Source organism: Panthera onca, chromosome B3 (genome assembly GCF_046562875.1).
Source record: "Panthera onca isolate mPanOnc1 chromosome B3, mPanOnc1 haplotype 2, whole genome shotgun sequence".
NCBI classification, from domain to species: Eukaryota; Metazoa; Chordata; class Mammalia; order Carnivora; family Felidae; genus Panthera; species Panthera onca.
The window spans coordinates 55,538,325-55,566,285 of NC_138344.1; the positions used below are offsets into that span (position 1 = coordinate 55,538,325).

General features: G+C 37.3%; 2 protein-coding genes across 3 annotated transcripts in view; one reads left to right on the plus strand and one right to left on the minus strand.

Moving 5' to 3' along the window:
- MYEF2 (myelin expression factor 2) overlaps positions 1-9,285 on the plus strand; it is a 39,140-nt gene extending 29,855 nt beyond the window's left edge. For both annotated transcript variants that reach the window (XM_060618632.3, XM_060618631.3), the window contains one exon: positions 794-9,285. In XM_060618632.3, the coding sequence (XP_060474615.1) occupies positions 794-957 (164 nt within the window). In that variant the 3' untranslated portion in view covers positions 958-9,285. The remainder of the gene's footprint in view (positions 1-793) is intronic.
- SLC24A5 (solute carrier family 24 member 5) lies at positions 1,533-27,961 on the minus strand. The gene is made up of 9 exons (XM_060618619.3): positions 27,769-27,961; positions 26,887-27,066; positions 9,568-9,651; positions 9,371-9,474; positions 8,935-9,035; positions 6,853-7,136; positions 4,578-4,784; positions 2,578-2,679; positions 1,533-1,855 (listed from the first exon to the last, which is right to left on the minus strand). Exons 1-9 carry the CDS (start codon positions 27,887-27,889, stop codon positions 1,533-1,535), a joined length of 1,506 nt encoding a protein of 501 aa, XP_060474602.3. The 5' UTR covers positions 27,890-27,961.

The following is a 27,961-nucleotide window of genomic DNA, read 5'->3' on the forward strand; positions in this document are numbered from 1 at the left end:
GATGTTTATGGATATTTTGTAATTTGATGAATGATTTAATGAATACCAGCAGTGATATTACCTATATATGCAATAATTGTCTGGTTTTCTTCATCCTCCTCGAAGCTTCTCTGAGGTTCTTCTTTGGGCCTTACCATCACTGTTACTTTTATTGATTTAATCTATGCTATCTCTTCCATGCCTATTTCCATAACCTATTTGGTACCACTCTTACACTGGAGTTCAAATTGTGGTATTGAATAAATAAAATGGCACTGTGGTTAATAAGTAGAATTAGTGGGGCCCTTTGTGGCCTGATAAAAATTAAAATTCTGGGCAGTTGCTACTATTTGCAGTGGTGAAGTAATGAAAAGGAAGATAAAAGGGAAAGGAGAGATTGGGGAGATTGGGCAGAAAGTGAAAAAAAATTTTTTTTTTCTAAAAGTAATTTTGTTCATATTTGTAAGTTTGTTATTGTGCATGGTGACCTGCTGGCATTTTGTGCTGTTTGCCTTGCTGCTATAAATTTACTTCAGAAACTAAGAATTTAATATAAAAGTATTTTTTTATGTTCTACTTTAATAAAATATTAAATCCTAAGCAAATTTATTTTTATTCCTATTTTGTATACTTTAACATGTTTATATTCAGAATGTAAAATGATGAGAATAATGTTTATATGATGTTATTTTTAAATCATTAATATTTTTAGCCAGCTATTTATCATTTCATTGGCTATAAGGAATATCAGACCTGTGTAGTGAGATGAAATCCACTTAAACTGACTAGTAATTTTATAATTTTTCTTTCACAGGTCATGTAATGTTTGCAGAAATAAAAATGGAGAATGGAAAGTCAAAAGGCTGTGGAACAGTCAGATTTGACTCCCCAGAATCAGCTGAAAAAGCATGCAGAATAATGAATGGCATAAAAATCAGTGGCAGAGAAATCGATGTTCGCTTGGATCGTAATGCGTAATTTTAAACCACGGTTGGAACATTCTTACATCTGTTTTGCTGAATCTCCTAGAAAAAGTCATTTTTTTTAGTAATACTGTATGCTTACAAAAGCTGTAAAAATGAACTTTTAAAACTCCCACCAGCTTTTAACAGTATAGTGTTAAATATACTGTGGTTTTTGTTAATCTCAAGTTTGGGTTTTTAAAGACAGCAAGTTGGTCATTCAGTTTAAATGAATGGTTATACTGTTTTTAATGAAATAAGCCATTTTTCTTGTTGTTACTTTCAGTACTACATAGTGGGATTTGTCCAAGTTTCCTCAACTTTTATCAACTTACTGTAAGGTAAAACAGATGGTTTTTTCAAAACTTCCGTTTTATATATGTAATTGTCCTTGAAAAGAAAGGGCTCAGACAAATTAGGATGTGATTTTGGGTTGGTTTTAAATTACTTTTCTTGGTGATGAAGAATTACTGTAAGTAAGTTTTAGATTCTAAAGTTCAGGATATTTTTTATTTGACTTAAATGAAGAAATGGAGTTTTCCTGCTCTTCCTTCTCCCATCATCCACGTTTTCCACATAACCCTATTAATATCAACCTCCACAGCCCCTTATTTTATTATTTCCGATGATTCCAAGTTCATATAGAACCGATAATGTGGTAATCCCCAAGTATAATAATAGGCAGACTACTCCCAGCTTTCTGTCTAGTTTCCAGCCATTGAAGTGAACTGCTGAAAAAAGGAAAATAATAGAAATGTTGAGAGAGATGGTTATGTAAGTTAGTCCTCTGCTGTTCACTTCTATAGGAGCTGATGCATTTATAAATGCAGTTTTAATAAACCATGGAACACCTAGGCACAGCATATCAAACACATTGGATCCCACGATGTTAGACATAGCCATATCTCCTTTGCCTGCAAAAAAAAAAAAAAAAAAAAAAAAAAAGCATGTTGTTAAAATGTGCACACCAATGCTGTATTTTTATTAATAAGCTTCATAAAAAAACACTGGAAATTTTTTTTTGTTTGTTGGTTTTGGAAAATTGTTATTAGAACAAAAGTCTTACTGAATTTGTATTTTTTAATTTTGGGGGGGTTAGTATTTAAAGTCTTAACATTTATTTAATAATAATTATCTTTATTTATTAAACCATTTTTCAATAAGGTCTGTAGATTACTTGTTGCTTTTCATTCTCATTTAATATGGTTAATTATGATTTAATGCACATTTCAGATAAGTATTATTTGGGGGTTAGATTTAGTGAAGTTAATCTGCAATTAAATAGTAAACCCTTCCTCTTGAGTCACTCTTTTTTTTTTTCTTCAAAGTATGCTGAGGAAATTTTTTTTTTAATGTTTATTCATTTTTGAGAGACAGACTGAGCGAGGGGAGGGGCAGAGAGAGAGAGGGAGACAGAATCTGAAGCAGGCTCCAGGCTCCGAGCTGTCCGCACAGAGCCTGATGCAAGGCTCCAACTCACGAATCATGAGATCATGACCTGAGCTGAAGTCGGACGATTAACCGACAGCCACCTGGGCGCCCTGAGGAAATAAATATTTTTAAAGGTACTTTTGCTCAGTGTATTTCAGCCAGGCTTGAAGAATGGGCATTGCAGCACGAGGGACCTAGCTCTTACCTTTTCTTGCAACCAACACGCTGGCAATCGTGTCTGGCAGGCTTGTTCCTGCTGCTAATAAAGTAAGGCCCATTACTGTGTCTGGAATTTCTAATGTTTCCCCTATAATAAACATAGATACTACAAGTTATAAATCTTATAGATTCAGTAACCATTCTCTGCAGTTATTTCAGATATTTCCTTCCTGAACAAAAAGAAAATAGGCACATTTAGATTTCACAACCAATATGTACTTAGATTTTAGCTAGAAAAATATTTGGATAAGATTGGCAAATTGGGTAATACAGGTAGTACAGATTTTTAATGATAGATATCTAAAGATATTTAATAGACAAAATTCTACTAAGGAATAATTCCTCTGCCTGATAATGCCTACCAAAGGTTTGGATGTTCACTATTAACTGATCAAGGCTGTTGCTTAATATATGCTAATGATAAGATTGGTTATTTTCTGTTTTGCAAAGCATTTTCTTAAAGTCAGAATTAAACAAGTTGTTTATAGCTATTTTTAACCTATAAATGTGTTAACATGGTACACATTTTTTAGGTCCTACTTTGGTGATATACCTTAAACAAAGGAGAACAAAAATCGGGTTCTACCTGAATCTTCCTAACATCATGTTCCCGATTTATTAATCCTTCTGTTAAGTTTGATGTCAGTCCAGCATTTTCCAGAAATGTGTTCAGAAACAGAATCAGAGGGAAGTTAAATAAAAAAAACATGTAACTGCTCTTTTAATGTTGCAATTGAATACTTACCTTAAAGTCTTTTTCTTAAAATGTCAATTAAAAGTACTTTAAGTAGCTGTTTATTGCATGCTTTATATATTGATATTGGAATTATAGTTGGTTGTTAATTTTTGTTACTGGTTTGCCAGAGTTCATATGTACATAAATAACACTAATATTTATCATCTTGGGGGCTGTTCTATGATCTGTTACTTGATTTTGCTCTTTTCCTGATTTCCTATTGTTAAGTATATTCTGGCTGAGAAAATTTGGAGAGATTTAATATGCAAGCTAATTGGACTTTTTCATCCTTGTCATTAAAAGAAAAGAAATACTCTGCTTTTTGCTAGCATGCTATTCTAAGTCATACATTAATTTGGGGAAAGTCAGAGATCGGCAAGCTTTTTTTGTAAAGGGCCATGTAGTAATTATTTTAGGCAATGCAGGCTATATGGTTTCTGTTGCAAATATTCACCTCTGCCATTTCAGTGTGAGAATATCCACAGATAATATATAAATGATTGGGTGTGATTATGTTCAGTAAAACTTAATGAGCAAAAACAGGAGTCCTGACGGTTTGGGCACACAGACCATAGTTTGCTCACCTCTGATATGTTCATTTGGGTTAACCTTTCTGGGAGAAATTCTTGATTTTTTTTTTTCCTATGTTTATATTCAGTGTTTTTCTTTTGGAGTTCTGTGAAACTAGAGCTGATTATGGCCAGCGGTAATATTTAAATTTCAATCATGAAGGTAGTAGAAACCTAAACTTAAATTTTATTTTATGTACTTTTCACCCATTTCATAGTTGGTTTGTATTGCCATATCCAAAAGCAAAGTGAAATGTAATCCAGTTAAACAGTGAGCATGTACTGTTTTCTCAAAATATTGTCCCTTTGCTATATTTTTCATTGTGGAATAGAATTCAATGGATAGAGCATATTGTAGACCCCATACAATGTGATTTAATTATTAGCATAATAGGAGGACATCCTGTGTACTTGATTTCATTTATAAGAAGATCCCTTGACTTGTAACTCTAGGCTGTATAATATTTGAGAATATAGTTGGTATATAATACACAACTTACAAACCCCTGAATGATCTTGCTGGTATATTAATATTTAATCTTTTTGTAAATAGCAGTTATCTTTAGTCTTTGTGGAAAGAGAAATTCCTCCTTAGCTAGACTTTTAGTGAATATAAGCAGTTCTTCTGTGAAACTGATTATTATCTTTCTTAAATTGTGCTCTTGTACTAAAGATACATACCAGTTATTGTGACCATCCAAACCAGGATATATGTAAATGCAGATATCCATAGTGCCGACACGAAAAAGGTTATCATAAAGTAATTTTTCCAAAACTTTCTTCTACAATCTGGTGTGGTTAGAAAAAGTAAGGTAATGATAGGAAGGGATAGTACCCAAAAAATTCTTTGTAAGTCTGCTTCAGGCATGTTGAAAACACTTGGTGGATCTGTTGAGGAAAAAATAAATGATTTTGAGTTTTCTCAAATGGCCAATTAAGTTGGAAATGTCCATTTAGAAAGCTATATTGAAATAAATTAGCTGTATCAGTTTCTAAGAGGCTATTTAAAACATTTGAATACCTCATTACTGATATTGCTGGCAAAAAGGAACTAATTGAGACTTTAGGGCAGACAGTATAAAATGCGATACTCAGCATTTCTTGATTTGGGACCTAAAATCCATCAAAATATCTTGGATCATTCAGTAAATGTATTCGACATAATGTTTATTAAGTGTCAGTTGGACTTCTCTTGGTTTTCTACAATATGAATGGTTTTTAGTAACTTTTTTTGCTTATGGGACTAACTTGCCTTCTACCTATTATAGCTAATATAGTTGTCTCTGTCCTCCAGTATTGATGATGTCTCTAGCCTGCCCTGTGTATCAGATAATGCATACTTAAGATGTATAAAACAATTATAGCATAATATTTTTATTAAGTTGAATATTCCATTCTAAATATCATTGTGATTTTTGGGGGGCTTCAAGTTTTCTTTCTTAACATTTATTTGTTAAATTTGGAATTCACTATAATTCTTAGGAAGAGCCTTTAAGAAAATAGGAACTAGTATGGAATCTACAATATAACTTATAAAACTTGAGTATGTTCTTTTATTTAATTTGTTTTGTTAAGTTAGTGGAAGACAATATATTGGATAAAAATAAGAGTTCACTTTAAAATTATTTAAAATTTGCATGGCATTTACAAAATAATGTACTATATTGTAATGTACCATTATAATGTAGCCATGTATTGGATCAAATTACATTACAACTAATGCCAGTAAAATAACTCATGAAAAAATTTTCAAAGCTTCAGCCAATGGACCATTAAATAATATTAGATATAATTTTAGTGTAATGAAAAGATTCTTTTGGTTCTTTTGAATTTCTTATTAAAAAATTTAACTTAGCAATATGCCACTTGCACCTGAAAGTCTAGAAACTAATTTTTAGAAGAAGGGGAAATGTCATGTTGTAATTTTTTTAGGTAGTAAATTAGAATAGCTTCCTAATGTACTTAGGTAAATTTAGAATCTGTTTCATACAACCACTTTGTAAAAAACTAATACATAAATTTCTGTTTCTGGCCCTAGATGAACTTCTACTAAACGCATTTATCCACATGTTCTGCAACTGCTTCAGATGACATATTTAAAACTAGTTTTTCGCACACCAGCACTTTTTCCTAAATTCCACGTTTTTGTAAGTGGTGTTCCCCTTTTCTCAATCAGTCATGAACGAAATCTCAGAATTTCCTCTGCTCCCTTTTCTGACCTGTACAGTCTTTCAGTTGTCCCACCTTGGTGATGCTTCCCCTGCATTGTCTCTTTTATTCCTACTCCTTTGCTCTGTCCAGGCACCTACCAAACACACCAGCTGTTTTAGTGGCTTCTTACAGACCTCCATTTCTTTTATCCTCTAATTGCCCTGCTCAGAAACCTGCAGATTTACATACTAGCATATAAGGCTCTCCTATTCTTTACTATCAACCTTTAATCTGCTTCTTTAACGTATACATTCTGTGCTCCAGGTATGCAAGTCCTTGACCAGGCCTTTTGCTCATATTAATTCATTGGCCATCAGTTTATCGAATATACTTTACTTTTACTTCTATGTTATTTACATAACAGACTTCTGTAACTGTTAATTATTGGTAATAAATCAGGCCATCAGTTAAAATCTGATCTGTTCCACAAGGCTCAGTTTAAATGCTGCCTTCTCTGTGGTTATCTTTCCTAGCTTTTATACAAATTTTATACAGTCTGCCCCATTTAGGAACTACAGTTGTACTTTATTTTCTCCTCTTTATAGTACTTCAACCTTCGTCTTCTAGCTATTTTCTTTTTTCTCTATAGTACTGGAAGATTCTTAAGGATAGGGACCACCTCTTCATCATGTCTGAATATCCACAGTGTCTTTTACATAAAAAGTATATAGTAATTGCGGAATCAAAATGAGACTCAAGTTTTTCTAGTGAGTAGATTTAATAGTGGGCATGATGTGCTTATTACCTTCAGAAACCTGACTAAGACCATGTAAACTTAAAGGAAGCTGAGAGTAGCCAGAATCGTCATGAAAAATCCCACTGTCAGTTCTTGATTGCCGACGGATGAGTGGCTGACCCTCGTCTTCCCATCCCATCAGTTGTTCTTGCTCACTTCTCCTCTCCGTAGTTTCGGCAAGACAAGTGCAGCAAGGGCTGAATTTCTTTATAATATATTGGTTAACTTTAATGTCAAAACACAGCACCAAAACATATAATCCATATATCAAAAGCAGTAAAGTTCCTTCATACCTATAAATTAGAGAAATTTGTGTATTTTAAAATAAAAAAACAAAGGTTTTGTAGAGCTACTAGTTTGGGGGCAGTATCTGCTTAATAATTTTCCAACACAGCAATAAAACAAGCAAATAATATTTCTAGGTGTATTTTGGTTTTATAGTTGTGTCCAGACTTGGCTACAGCATTATTATAAATTTATGCATAAAAGCTTGGCATTCATTTCTATATTTCAAATAAAACCAAGGATTCTAAATTCATTGTCTTCATTTATACTTTACAAATTATAGGCATAAAAAATGCTTTGAAAATAAAAATTGTAGACTTTCAAAATAAAAGTTAAACTAGTGAATAGTGATGGGAATTCTCCATCTCAGTTCATTGACAGCATGCATTCCTCAAAATATACAGTATTTTAAAGGAATATGGTTTATCTGTTAGTTCATTTCAACTGTATCTATTCAAATCTGGTGTAAGAATTTTGTGTAAACTATTCAGAATATATAAGGCTTTGGGACTTTCCAGTTTACAGGGGTTTTTTTCATTTTTGGTTTTTTTTTTTTTTTTTTTGATATAACTAAATTTGGCTTGTAGTCACAAGACAATAAGGATATTTAAAAAATGAAACTACATCATAGGCACTAAGAACTGTTGTCCCATAGTCTGGTCTCCTAAAGAGTTGTGATTAGGTAATACCACTACATTTGAACCTTTCATTTACCTTTTATTTTATAGCCAGTGAAGCTCTGCTACACTGAAAGCACAGAATTCTTGTTTTCCCTAATGGAGGGAGCATAGGTTTGGATACTCTTACAGTTATTGTCATTGTCCCTTTAGAGACAATCATTAGGACAGTCATTGTCACTTTAAAGATAACTGCTGAGTTCCAGAAGGATCCCTACTATAGGCAATAGGCTTTCTTTGGGAGACAGACTAGATTTCAGGATGATTCATTTAGAAATTCTGCTCCCTGCAAGATTTTAAGTTTCTTGTCTGCAGGTCTTATGCAGGGTTGCTAAGTTGTAATACTCCAGAAAGTTGTAAAACTCCAGTTGTAATACTCCAGAAAGGTGCCATTTACATTGTTTTCTATTTTTCTGGTATCCTGTAGCATTATGCAGTGCACAGTCTATATGGCTGTGCATTTTACATTCCTCTCCATCCCTTGTGACTCCTAGCATGGTGATAAACCCATAATAGATACCTGGTTCTTCTTAGTTGAAAAAGTTATTAGCTGTCCACTGAGTCACCCTCTTTTTCATTTTCTTGCAACAGCAAGACACTGGGAGGTAACAAAGCAAACAATTGCTAATACCTATATATTGTTGATTCTTAGAGGAAGAAGGCTATAGTTGTTGCTAAATGAACATCAGAGAGAGAGTTGGAAGAATTGAAAGATTTTAAAATTTACTTCCTCCGTCATTTCTCTCCTGTCTTGTGACTATGACCACTTCTAACCTAGGCAAGGTAAACCACCCAGTAGAAGAAATGACCCAACTGCTGGGGCTTTAATTGACAACAAAAGGGGAGACTGAACAGGCTGAGGGGTGAAGGAAGGGTGGTAATGTCCAGTGATTAGTGAGACAAGGAGACTCACATGACTGAAGAACTTTCAAAGGGAAAACCTAACCAGCACCTGTGATGAGGAAGTTAGCTCAGAGGCATGTGGGAAAATGGTACCAAAGTGGTAGGTAATTGAGAAGTGACTGAAATAACATTTCCGAAAAAGACATGTTGCTAAACCATTGGAATTTCATAAAAACCCTCTCTGTAATTGTGTTTTCCATAAGAGTAATGATCATTTCAAGCTTACCAGTAAACTTGGTTGTCGAATATTATGCCAAGAACTGCAGCTACACTAATTGCATATGCTGCACAGTCTCTGAATAAGGGCCAACATGATAGCGTTGAGGCCTGTAAAATGATAATTTACTGTTTCCGTTACAGTGTAACTTCAAGTACATGCTTAGCACAATACTAAAACTATACGTTTGTAGCTAAATATTGTAACCTTTTGCATTTTGCTTAGAGAAGGAATTTTAAGAAAAATGGTGTTTCAGAACCTACTCTGGTTTTCATAAATTTGACCAAGAGCTATTTGTGGGTTAACTTTAAATGAAATACATGTTTTTCTACTGATTAATAAATTTGATTGAACACATTACTAGTGCCTTGTTTGTTCTGGACCATAAACCATTTTTGTAGTGTGTCAAGACAATAAATTTGTGGAGTAAAGTTGTTTTACATACCACATTAGATAGTAAGCCACAAGCTGCACAGATGCCAAAGAGGTTATACATTGCAGATCCAAGAATGGTGCTAATGCCAATGTCTCCTTTTGTGATAAATACACCTATAAGCAAGGTAATTGCTACATTAGTGCTACCAGACTTGAAGAAGATAAAATCACATAGAGTAAGCAAAAAATATAAGGAGCAATATTTACCCAGGAAAGCAGTAACCAGCTCAGGAGCTGAACTACCGGCTGCCATAAAAGTTGCACCTGCAACATCCTGAGACAGTCCAAGGGCTGCAGACAAATGAAATTATGTGAAAGTGACAAAGGGAATGTCTCTATAACTAAACATTCAAATCTATAGCTTCACAGAAAAGCACTAACCGTGACTTAAACTGGAAAAATAAAGCATGCAGGTTAAAAAATTAGAGGAACCCAGTCTTGCTCTCTCTATGAATCCATTACTTAATGCTTCCTTAGAAGGGGAGAGAAGGCCAGAGACCATGGGAGCTATACTGCAACTCCGTGTTCTAAATGCCAAGATGCAGGGTTTTGTGGGACCCAGAAAGAACTTTCTAGCTGGGTGGCTGTAGGTGTATGGCAACAGCCAGACTTCTTTAAAATAGTACTGTCAACAGTGCTCCTGTACAAGTTGATGAAACTGAGGTATCTCAGGAGTCCTAATCCAATTTGAAAGAGGAGAAAAAACGAATTGGTAGTTTTTAAGATCTGTAAGTGAAGCTGAATTAGGATTATTCACAAATTCGCAATTTCAACTGTGTCAATACAAATGAGAGGAAATTAGTTCACTAAAAACCAAATAAGAATTACTTTTGTATAATTACAGTCTATTGATTTAAAACCTACAACCATTAAAATTTTAGAGTACTAAGCCCAAGAAAATACTAGTATTCAAATCGTTTGTGTATATCCCCGAGACTTACAAGCACAGCCACTGTCTTCAGTGATGAGATGAAGGGTCTTAGGAAGTTTTTGGCTCTTTCAATTTTAGAACTAAGGGATCTACTATGGGAAGGAGAAGAGAAAGTCATGTTGAAAAGACTACCTTGTTTTGGGAAGGCTTAGACAAGGTTGCATCAGAAATCCCCAACTAGGTTTTACTGGTACATTATGAAGTAGCCTATGGAAGTAGCATGCTTTTTTATTCTTGGTGTGGCAGATTGTATTTTACAAAAATGGCTACAGTATTTGTGTCCTGGTGATTTTCCAGAACCTTTCCATTCCCTGCCTCTCACCCCCCGCCCCCCACAAAAGTGGAGTTTATGTCTCCCCCTGTGACCACTTTGACTAACAATATGGTAGAGCCATAATATTTCTGAGGCTGGGACATAAAAGGTGACAAAACTTCTTCATGGTTCTCTCTAGGGACCTTTGCCTTAGAGCCCTGAACCACCACACAAAACCCCAGCCACCGTGAAACTCCTGTACTGGAGATACCTCATGAAGAGCCCATACAGAAATAAGAGGTGCCTGAGGAACCCCTACTAGTTCAGCCCCCAAATTTTGAATCTCCCCATCCCAGGCACCAGACATGTGAAAGAGAGGCAGCTTTCGGATAATTCCAGCCTTCTCTTCTGACTATAACTGCATGAGATGCGTCAAGCTGGAACTAACAGCTGAGCCCAGGAAACCCTCGCATCTGTGAGAGGTAATACCATGATAGTTTTTTTAAGCCACTGGTTTTGGGGTGATTTGTTAAGCAGCCATTGATAGAACACCTGGCTATTGTTGTACTTACTGAGTACCTACTATGTCAGATGCTTTTTTAAGTGCTCAGAATGTGGCAGAAAAAAAGACCAATGTTTCTGTTCCCGTGGAACTTTAATTCTAGGGAAAAGAAACAGACAAGATAAGCAAAATATGTGTTATGTTAGAAATAGCAGGAAGCAAAAGCAGGGAGTGGGGAGCATATAGAATGTCATGAAGAAAGGATTGTAATTTTAGATTGGGTAGCCAGAAAGGCCTTTGCGGAGAAGGTAAATTAAAAGTTTTCAAGTGAGAGAGCTAGGCACATATGTAGAGGCAGACTTCACTTTACTGTGCTCCACAGATAACGTGTTTTCTACACATTGAAGGTTTGTGGCAACCCTGTGTCAAGTGTATCTGTGCCTTTTTCCAACATCATTTGCTAATGTCATGTGTCTATATCACATTCTGATAATTTTCTCAATATTTCAAACTTTTCCCTTAGTATATTTTGTTACGCTGATCTGTGATCTTGGATGTTACTCTTGAAACTGTTGGGGTTGCCATGAACTGCACTCAGATAAGACAGCAAACTTAACTGATAAATACTGTATGTGTTCTGACTACTCCCCCGCCTGGCTGTTCTCCTTTTTCTTTCCCTCTCCTAGGCCTCCCTATTCCCTGAGACACAATACTGAAATTAGGCCAATGAATAACCAACCCTACAGTGGCCTCTAAATGTTCAAGAGAAAAGAAGAGTTGCAAATCTTTCACTTTAAATCAAAAGCTGGAAATAATTCAGCTTAGTGAGGAAGACATGTTTTAAGCAGAGATTGGCCAAAAGCTAGGTAGGCCTCTTGTATCAAACAGTAGCCAAATTGTGAATGCAAAGGAAAAGTTCTTGAAGGAAATTACAAGTGCTATTCCAGTAAACACACAGAAGGTAAGAAAGCAAAAACATCCTTATAGCCGATACAGAGGAGATTTTAGTGGTCTGAATAGAAGATCCAACCAGCTACAACATTCCTTCCAGCCAAAGCCTAATCCAGAAGAAGGTCTCTCTTTAAGTCAATGAAGGCTGAGAGGGGTGAGTGAGGAAGCTGCAGAAGAAGTTTGAAGCTAGCAGAGATTGGTTCGTGTGATTTAAGGAAAGAAGTCACCTCCATGACATAAAAGTGCGAGGGGAAGCAGCAAGTGCTGATACAGAAGCTGAAGCAAGTTATCCAGAAGAGCTAGCTAAGATCATTAATGAAGATAGCGAAACAATAGATTTTCGATGTAGACAAAACAGTATTCTATTGGGAAAAAGGTGCCATCTAGGACTTTCATAGCTAGAGAAGACGAGTCAATGTCTTGCTTCAAGCCTTCAAAGGACAGGCTTTTGTTAGGAGCTCATGCAGCTGGTGATTTTAACTTGAAGTCAATGCTCATTGGCCATTCTGAAAATCCAAGGCCCTTAAGAATTATGCTAACTCTATTCTGCCTGTGCTCGATAAATGGAACAATAAAGCATAGATGACAGTATATTTATGTACAACATGGTTTATTAAATGTCTTAAGACCACTGTTCAGACCTGCTGCTCAAAAAGAAGATTCCTTTCAAAATATGACTGCTCATTGACAATGCACCTGGTCACCCAAGAGCTCTATTAAGAGATGTACGATAAGATTAATGCTGTTTTTATGCTAACACAACATTCATTCTGCAGCCCATGGATCACCATTCTAGATCCCATTAAGAACATTCACGATTCATGGGAAAACCATCAAAATATCAACAGAAGAGGAGTTTGAAAGTATTTGATTCCAACTCTCATGAATGATTTTGAGGGTTTCAAGACTTTAGTGGAGGAAGTAACTGTAGATGTGGTAGAAATAGCAAGAGAACTGGAATTTGAAATGGAGCCTGAAGATGTGACCGAATGGCTGCCATCTCATGATAAAATTTGAGTGGGTGGGGAGTTGCTTCTTACGGATGAGCAAAGAAAGTGGTTTCTAGAGACGGTGACGATGCTGTGAAGACTGTTGAAATGACAGCAGAGGAATTAGAATATCACACAAACTTCGCTGATAAAGCAATGACAGGGTTTGAGAAGATAGACTCCAATCTTTAAAGAAGTTCTAGTGTTAGTAAAAGGCTATCAAACAACACTGCATCCTATAGAGAAATTAGTCATGAAAAGAAGTCAATCGATGTGGCAAAGTTCATTTTTGTCTTATTTTAAGAAATTGCCACATCACCCCAACCTTCAACAACCACCACCCCGATCAGTCAGCAGCCATCAACCTTGGGGCAAGACCCTCTACCAGCAAAAAAGATTATGATGCGCTGAAAGCTCAGATTATAGTTAACATTAGGTAAAAGGTTAGATAAGGTAAAAGGTAATAGGTGGCTAGATCATGTAAGACTTGTGAATCCTAGCAAGGATTTTGGCTTTTATTTTGAAAGATATGGGAAGTGCGTGGAAAGTCATCCACCTCCTTCTTGCCAGTGATGCCAGCCCCAGTCATGAGGTTATTTGGTCTCAAGAGGCCCAACCAGCTCTATCTAGTCTGAGCTATTTTGCCACCTGTTAAGCCTCTGTTGTGAAAAGTCCTCCTAGGATATTTGGAATGATTCCTCACTATTTGCCTTTGGTCATGTTGCTTGATGAACAGGTTGCAGTGATGAATGAAGGCAGAGAAGTAATATTTTGTGCAACACAGTTCATAACGTTTCCTTTGCTGGTTAGAGTCTATCTATCTATCATCTATCTAGCTGACTCTGTGTAAGACCAATTGGCCATAAAATTTTAAAATAGAAGATGATAAGACATATTGCTCTGTGCTTAACTTTGTTCATTTCAGGAATGAAGTAAATGATATCTTACATTCATAGTATACAATTCACTTTCATATACATAATTTAATAATCTCAATTATCCTCTGATATGAGTGGTGGTATTTCCATTTTACAGATGAGGAAACAGGCCCAGGAGGTTAAGTAACTCAGTTACATGGATAGTAAGGATCTTATATGTGAGAAGTTAGGGCATAAACTCCAAGTCTGTTGTTTCTAAATCCAATGCTATTTCTATTTCACCACAGAAACCTAATGTAAAAATGGCACTAAGGCAGGCCAATTATAACATGTTGGGCGACTCAGTTATTTTCTTTCCTGCCTCATGGCATGGGCATATAACTACCCCATTCTATTCTTTCCTAGGGCAAATAATAGTTACTGGGAGTCAGGGATATTTTGGAAGTTTTCCAGCATGTTCCAGAGAATGTATACATTTAGTGATATTGGATATTAGCATGAATTCTCTAATTAAATCAGGGCCTGATAATATGTGGATGAAGTTGCAAAAGAAAAAAAAAATGCTTAATTTTGAACTAAATGTCCAAACTTGGTGCAGCTCAAGAGTAAATGACCAATCTTTGCTTAATGCTAGTTTAAGAATGCTTCATTAGAAAAATTCAGTCTCAGGAGGGAAAAGGTGATCTGTTGAGCTGTTTGCCACAAGGAAGGAAAATGAGTGACCCTTTTGAACACTTTCACTATCAAAAGGCAGTAACAAAAAAGCGTGTTGCTATTCACTGGGCTCTAATTGAGTTATGAAAGGAAAGGTTCTGTAACGATGGATATATAAAACTTCAAAGATATTTTAACAAATCATATCTTAAGGTTCTAAGCATATTTTGTAAAATGGTTTATACCTTTGAACTTTAGAATAGACTGACTTTGTCTTCGCTGACCTTTGGGTAGCATTTCTCTCTGCGATAGTTTATTATTAAAGATAAATTGTTCTGGTTTTTTTCCCCCCAGAGCTATTACTTTTTTCCTCTTTATTACTCTAAAGGAATAATCACATTTCCTTCAGGATATAGGAGAACTGTTCAAGGTGAGTTTTCTTTATAGGTTTAGATATCATTACATTGTTTATATAAAGTGCAACTTTATGATAATGACCTGTGGTCTATGGGGACCACAACTTAAACCAAAATTCATCAGACTTTTTCTTACACATGTTCTCTTCTCTGATGCTATGTTGAAAAGCTTATGACAGCTTTTTAAAACTCTCTTCTGGAAAGATAATATAGTGGGAAGAGTTTTAAACTAAAATGGAAACCTGTATTCTGGCCCTGCCTGTACTTAATATGGGATTTTAGACACGTTATTCAGACAAGCCTTACATTTTGCCATCTGTAAAATGGAGTGTTGGACTACGTACTCTTTGAGGCGTCTTCTAATTTTGTCAATTTTTATCAAAATGTAGGATATGGATTCTATGCTTTTAGACTCTATGCCACTTTTTATTGTTAAATAAATTTATAATAAAAAAACCTCCTACATTACTGAAAATTTAGGAGATAGTGTGGGAATATAGAAGGGGAAGAATCACTTATATGTTTACCATTGTGTTTTAACCACTGATATCATTTTAATGTATCTCCAGCCCTTTTCACAATGCACATTTTAATAGTTATAAGCATAAGCTATATGTAATTTGGCATCCTCTAATACAATTTTAGAAACTTTCCAGTGGCAGCAAATTTTCATGCTTTGGGAATGGATTAGAATGACCAATCAAAGGTCATTCAGACACACCTCCAGTGACTGGGATGGTAGTCATCCTGAGTAGTTTTAATTTCGGTCCAGAATGAAGTATGACAGCAAACCAAGGTGCTTTATGATTTGCAAAACTGTTCTAACATTAATTTCAAATATATTTTTAGATTTTTTTTGAGTACAGCTTTAACATCATAGGGATAAATGCCTAGCTTCCCAATGTACAACATATATATATTCTGTGATGTTTTTAGCAATAAATAAAAACATTTTGATTTCTTTATAGTTACCACCTCATATTTTATCTGAGCTATGAGGGAATAAATTCTGAAACCCTGTGTAATGCTTTTAAAGACCTAATTCCACTTATGAGGACTCCCTCCAACCTCCAATCTAATGTCTATAACATTATAGTGATTTTCCACCTGACCTAAGCTTATCATATAATGCATGTATAAGACACTTTATCTCCAAACCTCACAATTACCTCAGTTCTGGCTCCATAACTTGCCCAAGGTCACATAGATAGTAATTGCAGAGACGGGATAGACACCTAGATGTTTTTTACTTTCAAAAGCTACTCTTTCAGCTATCCATGTAGGTAAAGCAAAAAGATTAATGCATGGCTTTATTATTATTGTTATTATTACTATTACTATTATTATTGTTGCCTGTATATGCAATAGCATCTTGGTAATACCCAGACAACTTGGCAGTTATTCAGATCCATATACCTTGGGTAGATTTAGATGCAATCCAAGGGGACCACAACTTAGATCAGAGAAAAGAAACACAAAGAAGATGAATATGCTCTTAAGAGGAGGATGAATGCCCTTGTGGCAGGGAGAAAGCACGGTTCTTAGATTCTTTGTTCTTTGGGAAGGCTTGGCCTCTGTAAATTTCATGAGGATTAAGAATCAAACAATCCCCTGAAACTGTTGGCTATCCAAATGCCATACCCACGGAATTATTCAACTGCCTTTCACTTTTATCCATTTAGAACCAATTCCACCTGGAATTAAAACTCACATTTCTCTCTTATTGTCTATTTCTGAGACATAACGTTGCAGTTGAACATGGGCAAACATGGTTCAAAGCAAGGTGAATAAAAAAAAACCTTTTGATAACAAATTAGATATTTTATTTAAGTATGTTTCCCCAACACCTTATTAAGATCATTTTCACTTAAGACATGTTATACCTCAGGGCGCCTGGCTGGCTCAGTTGGCTGAGCACCTGACTTCAGCTCAGGTCATAATCTCATGGTTCGTGGGTTTGAGCCCCATGTCAGGCTCTGTGCTGATAGCTCCGAGCCTGGAATCAGCTTTGGATTCTGTGTCTATCTCTGTCCCTCCTCTGCTCACATTCTCTCTCTCAAAATAAATAAATAGACATTTAAATTATGTCAGGGTCTGTGCTGGCAGCTCAGAGCCTGGAGCCTGCTTCAGATTCTGTGTCTCCCTCCCTTTCTTCCCCTCCCCAACTAGCACGTGCTCTCTCTCTCTGTATCTCTCTCTCTCTCTGTCAGAAATAAAGGAACATTAAAAAAAAAAAAGATGTTATACCTCAAAGGGTCAGCATGGTGGAGGAATTAGAATTCCTAACTGAGTAGCATATTAGTGTAACATTTAAAAAGACAAGTGTCGGCGACACCTGGGTGGCTCAGTCGGTTAAGCATCTGGCTTCAGCTCAGGTCATGATCTAACGGTTCATGAGTTCAAGCCCCACGTCGGGCTCTGCGCTGACAGCTCAGAGCCTGGAGCCTGCTTCGGATTCTGTGTCTCCTTCTCTCACTGCCCCTCCCCCCACTCATGCTCTGTGTCTCTCTGTCTCTCAATAATAAATAAACTTTAAAAAATAAATAAATAAAAAGACAAGTGTCTTAGCCAGCTCATTGTGGACTTTGGTCTATATCAAGTGACCAATTGTAGGGGGTCCTCAGTTTTCTACGAAGTTAGCTTGAGAACTACTGTAAAGAACTACTGAAAGCTACTGTAAACAGTGGCTAAACAACTCTAAGAGACCCCTACTACATATCAAAAGTATACATAAAAAGGATTTATTTTGGCTTTATGCTTAATGTTTGTGTTTCTAAAACCAAACTGCTTATAGAGATAAGATCTAATAGTCTTATCTGGGCTATAATTTAATATGGTTTCTATTATATTTTTAATTTATATAATATTAATTTATATTTAAGTTAAATATTAAATATACTTTATTTTTTTTTTTTAATTTTCTTTTTAACGTTTATTTATTTTTGAGACAGAGACAAAGCATGAATGGGGGAGGGTCAGAGAGAGGGAGACCCAGAATCTGAAACAGGTTCCAGGCTCTGAGCTGTCAGCACAGAGCCTGACGTGGGGCTCGAACTCACAGACCGTGAGATCATGACCTGGGCCAAAGTCGGCCGCTTAACCGACTGAGCCACCCAGGCGCCCCTAAATATACTTTAAAGATATCACTTTTTAAAAAAGAAAAGGTCACTAAAGATAGAATAAAATCGTATGGATTTTAATGTAAAGGAAATAAAAGGAACCCTAGACAGAATATTCCAGAGATATTTGAAGTATCATTTAAAGTTGTTACATGGATTATTAGATTAGATAAAAGAATGGGTTTCATAAATGTACTTTCTCTTGCTTTTATTTGCCTTAAACTTGGTTTTCAAGGTCTAGCAGATGCACTCTAGATTTGATATTTGCCCCAAACATATCCATATTGACTTTGATCACTCACCTTCTGCACTTTCATTTTTCCTGAGTAAAGAATTATAATCTCTGTAGTCTGTTCTTTTTTTTTTTTTAATGTTTATTTGTTTTCGAGAGAGAAACAGTGAGAGCCAGGGAGGGGGAGAGAGAGAGAGAGAGAGAGAGAGAGAGAGAGAGAAGGAGACAAAGAATCTGAAACAGGCTCCAGGCTCTGAGCTGTCAGCACAGAGCCCGATGTAGGGCTCAAACTCATGAACCATGAGATCATGCAGTATTGTGATAGATCATCCAACAAGTATACCATAGAGCTTTTGGAAGAAAGAAGAAACCCCAAGCAAACAGTACCAGATGTGACTAGCTTTACAAACCAAGCATGGGAATTTTAGACAGTTTCATAAGTCAGGCTTACATGAATGAACAGAGACCACAAAGACCACCCCCCCCTTTCTTCCTTGTCCTCATTTGGAACCTGTCTGTTTCTGTCTCTGTCTCTGTCTCTGTCTCACACACACCTCAGTGTATCCACCCAACTCCGGGTCTAGGGTAGCACAACTGGTGGGGATAAGGGAGCTCCCTTAAGATTATTCTTTACCCCATTACCTCTAGCTCCCTTGATCTCAGATAATATTCCACCTCTGATGACATCGTTTATAACCCCTTCCCCTGAATCCTCAATTCTATTTCCCAATTCAGAAACTGGGTCTTATCTCTGAAGGTAAAATGCTCTGGACACTAGAGTGTGATTTTTATTCCCTCTATGATGTGGATTAATTTCACTTCATTCCTCTATGTTCCATGAATCATCATCAGCCTCTTTTCCGATAGAACCTCAGTGGATATAAAAGAAAATGGGATTCGAGGAAGAGGACACAGGAACAGCATTTCCCCATATTGGTGCTACAGAGTAAAGATGCCAGCAAAATGTCTCGGGTTGTCTAACAAGAGGTATGTGTTGAGGATGGGGTGGGGAGGAGAGTTTGTGTGGCTTCTGTGATCGTAAGTAGAGCAAGGAGAAAGAAAAGAACCTTGCTGGAAGAAGCCTCCTGTGGTGGTGACTCTAGAGGAAATTGCCAGATCAACATAGATAGCTACAGACAGAAAAAGGGTCCAGGGTGGGTATCAGCAAGAGGCTCTGGCCTCTACCATGTCCTGCTCATCCTCTGAATGGAGAGTCCTGAGCCTATTCTATCTTCATCTGAAGACCCTTCCATTGACCAAACGAACTACTACTGGTGGCTTGAGGAGTGGGTAATGAGGTGATGGGGCTGTGGTGGGCCAGGGTCCTGTCAATTCTCCCAGCATGTTCTAGGTTGGGACTTACAACATGCACCCTACAGAAAGTCATTGCAACATATGTGATGATTTGGTTTCACAGTACCAGACTAAGATCTCATGGACATCCTAGACAACCAAAGGCTTAGGCCTCAGAGTCTAATTATTGTATTTGGCAAGTGTTTATAACATTAATTTACAACCTCCAAAAAGTGGCTGAAAGTCTAAACTGATTTTTTTAAGCAATTCAGTGGATTCTCTTTATTTTGTAGTATACTTCCTCCATAGTTACAATGAGTATTTGATGCTGTTGTTGGTTCTTTTTGTCAAAACTCCAGTGCTGTTGGGATGAAAACACCCTTTAAGACTGTTCACGGGTTCCTTGGGTGGCTCAGTCAGTTAAGCAACTGACTCTTGATTTTTGGCTCAGGTCCTGCGTTGGGCTCAGTGCTGGGAAAGTGTGCTTGGGATTCTTTCTCCTTCCTCTCTGCCCCTTCCCCACTTGCACATGTGCACTCTCACTCTCAAAATGAATAAATCAACTTAAAAAAAAAAGGATGTTCAAATAGAACAATTCTGAAACAACCATATTATGTCTGCTAACCTCAAAGAAGGATGTGTCAAATTATATCAGAGCAGTTGAGAACATTGTTGGATGTCAGCATTGGAGAGGGAAGGCTTTGCTGGCTGGTCTTAGGTAATTATGTACCATGTCAGCTTCTCATCAGCAAAATCAAACTCATAGAACTGACTTTGTGGGGTTTCTGTGAAGACCAAATGAAACCATCTCTATTTAATTTAGAGCCATGCTTGGTCTTCTATAATTGTTTTTTGACAAATAGCTAATAACTAAATATATAAATAAATAACAACACTCCAGCACATTGTGGAATGCTTCAGTAAACTGTTTTCAGGATTACATTAATCCTTATTAGTTGACAAAATGGGTGGAATTATTATAACGCAATGCTCTTCAAAAGAACTATGGGGAAATGTAAAGTGTTTGCAGACTTTTCTGAGGCTAGTTTCTGTGGATGTAAACAAATCCCAGGGAAATTGTTTTTTATTGCTGATGTCCTAATTTGGATGGACTATGCTAGACCTTGAAAAGAGAAATGACAGAATTAATTTATAGGCACTTAAAAAATGAATCAGGCCAGCACTATTTCTATCTCATTTTGTTGCCAGTATTTTCAGCACTCAAGACCAGGGTCAGTTCTCAGCAGCTGAAGAAGATTTAGCAGCAGCATGGGTATCCATCAATCACACATGTGATATTGTGATTTATAAGAAATACGTATTTGGTCATTCAGACGACCAAAATATATTTCTCTTATATATTTGGTCTTCAGCCACAGTTACTGACTCATGCTCCCAAAACCCTTGGAATTTCCTAAGAATTGAGAGTGATGAAGGCATCTTTTGTTATGTTAACAAAGCGACTTTTGGACCCTACCAAGAACAAACCCTGTAATTAGAGGGTTAGAACTTTCAGTCCCACCCCTGACCTCTAGGAAGGAGAGAGGGACTGGAGGTTGAATAAATTGGTCAATGATTTATTTGATCATGCCTGTGTAATGTAGCCTCCATAAAACCCAAAAGAACCTTTCTGAGTTCAGAACCTATCTAGTTTGGTCTCAGTAAAGGGGGATTTGCTGGAATGGCCCTGGCTCACAGAAGCATTTGGTTTGGGAAGAGAAAGGATGAAAGGAACTTGGTATCTGGGTGGCCACGCAGTCAGATTAGAAAGGCAATAGAAATGTGGGTGCTAAAGGTATACCCATATAAGGTATAACCCTGTGGAAATCACTCTGAAAATTTGAAAGGTGTATGAAAGTAGCAGCCTATAAGACGAACTCCCATTTTGGAAGGCAATTGAAATAGGTAAGTAGATATCCCTGTGCGCTCCTTTGAGATGGCTACCTGGGTTCATGGAATGAGTGGACATGAGGATCTGGAGCAATGCAAAGATGGGCTGAATCTAGACACATTCTTCTTGTATCCCCAGAAGCACAAAAATGCCAATAAGAACTGTTCTATCTGCCAACAAGAGAGACAGAGACTACAGAGGGCTATGTGTCAGATTCCCTAGTAGGAAGGTCCTGACTATAGCTGGCAAGAAATATTGATGCTGGTAGTCTTTGGGGCCTAAAAGTGGGTCCTGACAGGAGTATTCACTGCCTCTGCAATGGGCTTTGCTTCTCTAGGATTAGATGCAAATGCTCAAAATACTATACAAGAATAGGAGCTAAAGATATTGCACTGATTTGGATTGCTGACCATTTCTCCAGACCAAGGAACACATTTTACGGTCCTTGATATCTAGCAATAGGCAGAGAGAGAAGTTTGATAGAGAATTGGAGTGGGCAATCGAAATATTGGTTATCGAAAATGGGGGAAGATAAGGGCGCTAAGGGTTGGCCTATAAGCCTTCACCAGTGTGTGCTCACCCTGAACATGAGGCGTCCTGAAGGAGTGTCCCCCACTAAATAGCTTTCTGTTTTCTGGTGGATCTGGGGAAGAGTGGGAGGGGGAAGGTGTTGGTATTCTTTCTTCCTCACATCACCTCAACTTTGTTGTTTTGTGCCCTTGCTAGATGTAGCGGTCAAAGGACCGGGGCTGCAGCCACAAGGGCTGGAAGCAGGGAGGATTGCTAAGGAATGGTTGTCTTCAACCTTTGTGTCACAATCCCTAAGGGTCTGGTGGGATAAGATGCACCGTCACCCCATCTGCCAAATTGAGATTAACAGTCAATTCAGCCATATTGTTTGTGGTAAAAATCACTCACTAGTTGTGCACCCGTATGACCTTGGACTGCGTGATCAGGAACGGACTGAAGGCGGGCTATTGCTAGTATTGCTGCCTGCATGCAATGTAGCTCAGCACTGTGGACTAGGTAGTTAGTTACTAATGAACTGAATGAGAGTCTAGTAATGTGCCAGTATCTTTTAACCTCTATGATTGTTTTGCTACCAGGGGTACGTGTTTGAAGACCAGGAGGTGGGCTGCTGCGATGTTGTGATTTATAAAAAAATAGATATTTGGTTTTCATCCATAGTTCCTGCCTCAAAAGCCTGCTCCGAAAAGTTCCTGCTCCCCAAAGCAGGAAATTCCTACCTGTAGAGCTTGATAAAGTTGTCTTTTGTCATTTTAATGAGGTACATTTTGGGCCCCAACTGTAGAGGGCTGCTGGTTGCCAAGGGAACAAACCATGTGATTAGAAGGTGGGAACTTTCAGTCTCACCCACAGGTCTCCAGAGAAAGGAGGGAGGGCTGGAAGCTGAATCAATTGCCAATGGTCATGATGTAATCAGTAATGCCTATGTGATGAAGCCTCTGTTAAAAAACAAAAAGCTAGAATTTGGAGAGCTGGGAGAGTGGCATGTCTGGAGAGGGCATACCTCATACCTTGCTTCATGTTTCTCTCTTCCCTCTGGCCGTTCCTGAGTTATATCCTTTTGTAATAAACTAGTAATCTAGGAAGTAAAATGTTTCCCTGAGTTCTGTGAGCCACTCTACCAAATTAATTGAACCCAAGAAGGAGGTCATGGGAACCTTTGATTTATACAGCCAGTTGGTCAGAAGTATAGGTAACAGCCCAGCCTTATGACTGCTATCTGAAACCCAAGAAGAGGGTTGTTGGAGCTCCCAATCTGTAACCAGTTAGTCAGAAGCATAATAATCTGGGCTTGCAAATGGCATCTGAGGTCAGTTGGGGATGGGGAGGGCAGTCTGGGATCTGATACTATCTTTGGGTAGATAGTGTCAGAATTGCTTGCTGTTGGGGGAACTGCACCCCCCCTCCCCTGCCAGCTCCCCTCCCACACATTGGAATTGTGAACCCAATTCTGGACTGAATACCAATTTACACATTCATAATAGCTACTGTATTATATTTCACAGCAAAGAGCGATTCACTTGTCTGCTGATGATGTTTCAAAGTAATTCCACAAGTGGCCTAGTGGAAGTCATTATTATAAATATTCTATGAAGTCACTTAATGAAGATTATTTTGAAGTAGCAATCTAAATTTTAATGCAGTTCCTTCTGCAAGGCTAGAAAAGTTATTTATTTATTTACCACTCCCAAGACAATTTTTTATAAACAAAATTCTTGATGAATTTATTCTTTTAGTCAAGGTATTGTTTGGAAATGTGAAAACAAAAAACAAAAAACAAAAAAAAAAGATCTTATGTGGATCCTGAGAAACTTAACAGGATCCCATGGGGGTGGGGGGGGGAGGAAAAAAAAAGAGGTTAGAGTGGGAGAGAGCCAAAGCATAAGAAACTCTTAAAAACTGAGAACAAACTGAGGGCTGATGGGGGGTGGGAGGGAGGGGAGGGTGGGTGATGGGTATTGAGGAGGGCACCTGTTGGGATGAGCACTGGGTGTTGTATGGAAACCAATTTGACAATAAATTTCATATATTTTAAAAAAAAGGAAATGTGAAAACAAAAAGAAAAAAATTTTTTGACTTTTCTATTTTCCAGGAAGAGAAATTTTCAAGGTGGGACAGAGTACCTTGAATTTAAAATTTCTTAGTGTTAATATAATTAACATAATCTATGTACGTCGTCTAATTAAAGGTTCACTACTGGCACAAGGATGAACAAATAGATTATCACAACAGTTAAGAGTTTGGAAGCAGAGGCCCATACATATATATAAGAATTTAGTATATGAAAATCGATTAACTTTCTGAAAAAGTAGCACTGAATTCTATAGCAAAACAAATTCTTAGTGAAAGAAAGAAAGAAATGTAAAAAACAAAAAAAAAAAAAGAAACTACACGTAACAGAAATTATGATAATTTCTCTGACCTGGAGATAAAAATTTCTTTCTAAGTGTAAAACCAAAAGGAGAATCATAAAGGAAAATATTTATAAATTTACTTAAAAATATGTACACTTCAATGTGATAAACAAATTACAAAAACAAACAACAAACTATGAAAAAGCATGTGATATAGAAATGATATTAGAAAAAGGGTTAATATCCTTATATTAAAATAATGTCTTGGAAATCAGTAAGAAAAAGACAAATACCCTCCTGTCAGAACATGGGCAAAAAAGCACAAAAGCAAAACCACAAATTGCAGTAAGCATGAAATGTTTACAACTTCACAAATAATTGGATCAATACAAATTTTACAAAATGACATTCCATTTTAAAGCAATTAACAGATATTTTAAATGATATTATTCATGGTTTTCTGGAATGGAAGTTATCCCACATTCTGGAGGTATAAGTTGGCACACCCTTTGTGAAGTGCTTTTGCTAATGTATAAAATAAAGCTTAAAATATGCATAGCTCTGCGTCTTTATCAATAAACAATCAGAAAGGTTTGCAAAGATCTTGTACATGTATGGGCACAACATTGCTTAGGATAAAAAAATTAAAAAAACACAAATGTTCAATGAGATCAATAATTTTTAAAATTATGATAAATTTTTACTGGGTACCTACTATGTATAAAACCCAGGGTTAGGATCTTAAATCATTTGGAAAATCATGCTACCATTAAAAATCACGTCTTTGAAGAGTATTTAATAATATGGGGAAATGTGTAGAATAAAATATATGAGGAAAAAGTGTGTACCTTTGAGTGTACTTCAAACTGTATATATAGCAAGATCTAAAAGGTCAAAAGAAAATACACCAAATGGTAACTGTGGGGGTCTCTGGGTGATGAAAATGTAGGTGATTTTACTTTTTTCTTCTATTTTTCTTGCATTTCTGAGTAAAAATATGATGTGAAAGTAATTTAATCTCTATTATAGAAAAATATTGATGTCAATGTAAAATGGAATGTCAATATAAAAATGTATATATTTATACCTACTTAAGTTAAATAATAATAATAACAAACATGCTTACCTGTTCTATAAATTTTTTTCTTTAAACAAATATGTGTTGAGAGCCTCTGCTCTTTCCAGGTCCTGTTTTAGGTCTTAAGGGTACTGCTATGGTACAGTGAACAAGAGAGAGAAGGACTAGCATTTCAGTGGGGTTGGGGAGCAGGGGCCATGGGAAAAAAGAGAGTTAATATTCTAGCTCTCTCTCTCTGGGAAGAAATACCAGCAATCTCTGTGTGTGTGTGTGTGTGTGTGTGTGTGTGTGTGTGTGTGTGTGTGTGTGCATGTATGTGCATGTGAGATGAGGGGAGAGGATGCAGTTTCTGTGCAATCCTGTGAGTGCAATAGGAAACCAAACCCTTAACTTTAACCTTCTCTGAAATGAGCACATTCAACCAATGAAACTAACCAGGCAAGAGACAGACTGGAAACTTCTGCTGTCCTTTTGCTTATATGGCCTGAATCATCACTGATATCCTGATTTTAGGGACTGGTATACTGATGAAAGGGATATGCTCAGAATTGTAGACAATGTACCTGACCGAGGGGATGGAACAGAGGGGCTTAGCCTGGCAGATCTTATTTTCAGAAACCTATAAGTGAGCTTAACTTTTAATAACTGAATTTACAATTATCTGATGCCTGAGGTCACTTTACATAGGACGCAGGACTTACTTATTTATTTGTTCATAAACATCAGTTACTTTCCTTACTGGCAGAAGGCTGAAAAAGGAAGTGGGGAGGAAGATAGTCCTTAATGTCATTTGTTTACCATCTACCTTTAAAAACAATTACAATTTTAGAGTAAAACAGAAAAAAAAAGTTTTTGAAAGCATAAAATGGCAAGCATTAGGAGTCTCTTGTATTAGGGGTACACACCAAGTGCATATATGTGGAAACTTGGAACAGTTTAGAACGAACTGCCAGCCAGGTAGTACAGCAGACAAAGAGTTTCTGGAGATAGTCAGTGTAATAAAAATTGCTGGGTACTCATTTAAAGATGCTCTGCTGCACGTGAACCACCAAGAAAAACCACATGCAGGCCAGTTCCAGAAGGTAGGGGCCCCACAACACAGAAGGCCATCTCTGCAACCAGCTGAGATGGACAGAACTGTTGCTGAGCTGTTTTAAAGACAGCCACGTGGGGTGCGTGGGTGGCTCAGTTGGTTAAGCGTCTGATTTCAGCTCAGGTCATGATTTCACAGTTCCTGAGTTGGAGCCCAGCATCAGGCTCTGTGCTGACAGCTCAGAGCCTGGAGCCTGCTTCTGATTCTGTGTCTCCCTCTCCTTCTGTCCCTCCCCTACACACACTCTGTCTCTCTCTGTCTCTCTCTCTCAAAAATAAATAAACATTAAAAAAAATTAAAGACAGCCACGTATTTGTGGCACAATTAATTTGGAAGATGATGGGGGAGATTTCCAGCCACTTACATTCGCTGATGATTTCCAGGGAGGGTAGGAAGTACTCATCACAGACAATAGACACGGCCATGAACATGTACAGGATAATTAGGAAGTAGATTACAATGCCTCCATCTTTGCGCTCCTGTTTTGTGAAAAACCCTTCAGGAAATTCCAGGGATGGAGGCACAATGCATTGGGTGCTATTTCCTGTAAGAAAAAGAGGGAGAAAGTTTGAAATATGTTGGTGTCACTCGTTCCAAGCCCACAAGGAGAGATTTCTCAACAAAACTCTTAAGTGTGGGGTAACAGTGGAATTTCAAGAACCCTGGTGAAAATGTATAAAACACTTTTGAATATGATGCAGCTGTAGAAGTTTAAAAAAAAAAATAACCTTTGGGACCCGAAAGAGGTGCTTTAATGAAATAACTGATGATAGCAAAAGAACTACAAGAAGAAAAATTATGAAATCACTCTTCCTTGTCTGCTTTCTTTCTAGAAGGGAATTTTGAACCCCTCTTCCTCCTCAAAGAGACATTACGTCTCTGATGATTTCTAATATCTGTACAATTTCATTTTCCCATCTCAGAGCCCAAAGTTGTCCACAGACCTGTGAAGAATCCTCCACTGTTGCAGAGAATTTCTAAGACGAAAGAAGATTTTTTTTTCATGATGAAGTCTCTAACAATAAAAAACTAGAGACCCGCCTGTTTTATGCTGTCTGTGAATTATCTCTGAGCTATCTTTGAAACTTATTCGAGGCATCAAAAGTGTTTGATATTCTTCTAAGTGCTAAAAGTCAGAGGAGGAAGCATAAGCCGAAGTGAGTAAAGTGAGAATTTTCCTCTCTTTGTCCCTTTCATCCATATGTGACAACAGCAGCAGGGGCAGCTGACCCCAGTGTCCACCTACCTGTGGCCCTCGGGAGACGCCGGGGCAAGGGTGCACCTGAAGAAGGCAAGTGTGCGGTGGCCCAGAGGATGCCGAGGAGCAGAGCCCTTCTTGCCCACCGTTGGCCCCCTTCGGTCTGCATTTCTGCCGTGCTCTCACTGCAGTGTGCCGCTTTGGGAAGGGGGAAAGGGAGGACTAAGCTGGATCATGTGAG

Bases quoted from the DNA above. Each gene is read 5' to 3' on its own strand.
- SLC24A5 (XM_060618619.3), bottom strand. From the start codon at position 27,889: ATGCAGACCGAAGGGGGCCAACGGTGGGCAAGAAGGGCTCTGCTCCTC. The intron at 9,652-26,886 runs GTAAGTGGCTGG...ATTTGTCTGCAG, and splicing joins CCTGGAAATCATCAGCGAAT to CCCTTGGACTGTCTCAGGAT. The intron at 2,680-4,577 runs GTATGTATCTTT...TGTTTATTATAG, and splicing joins TTGGATGGTCACAATAACTG to GGGAAACATTAGAAATTCCA.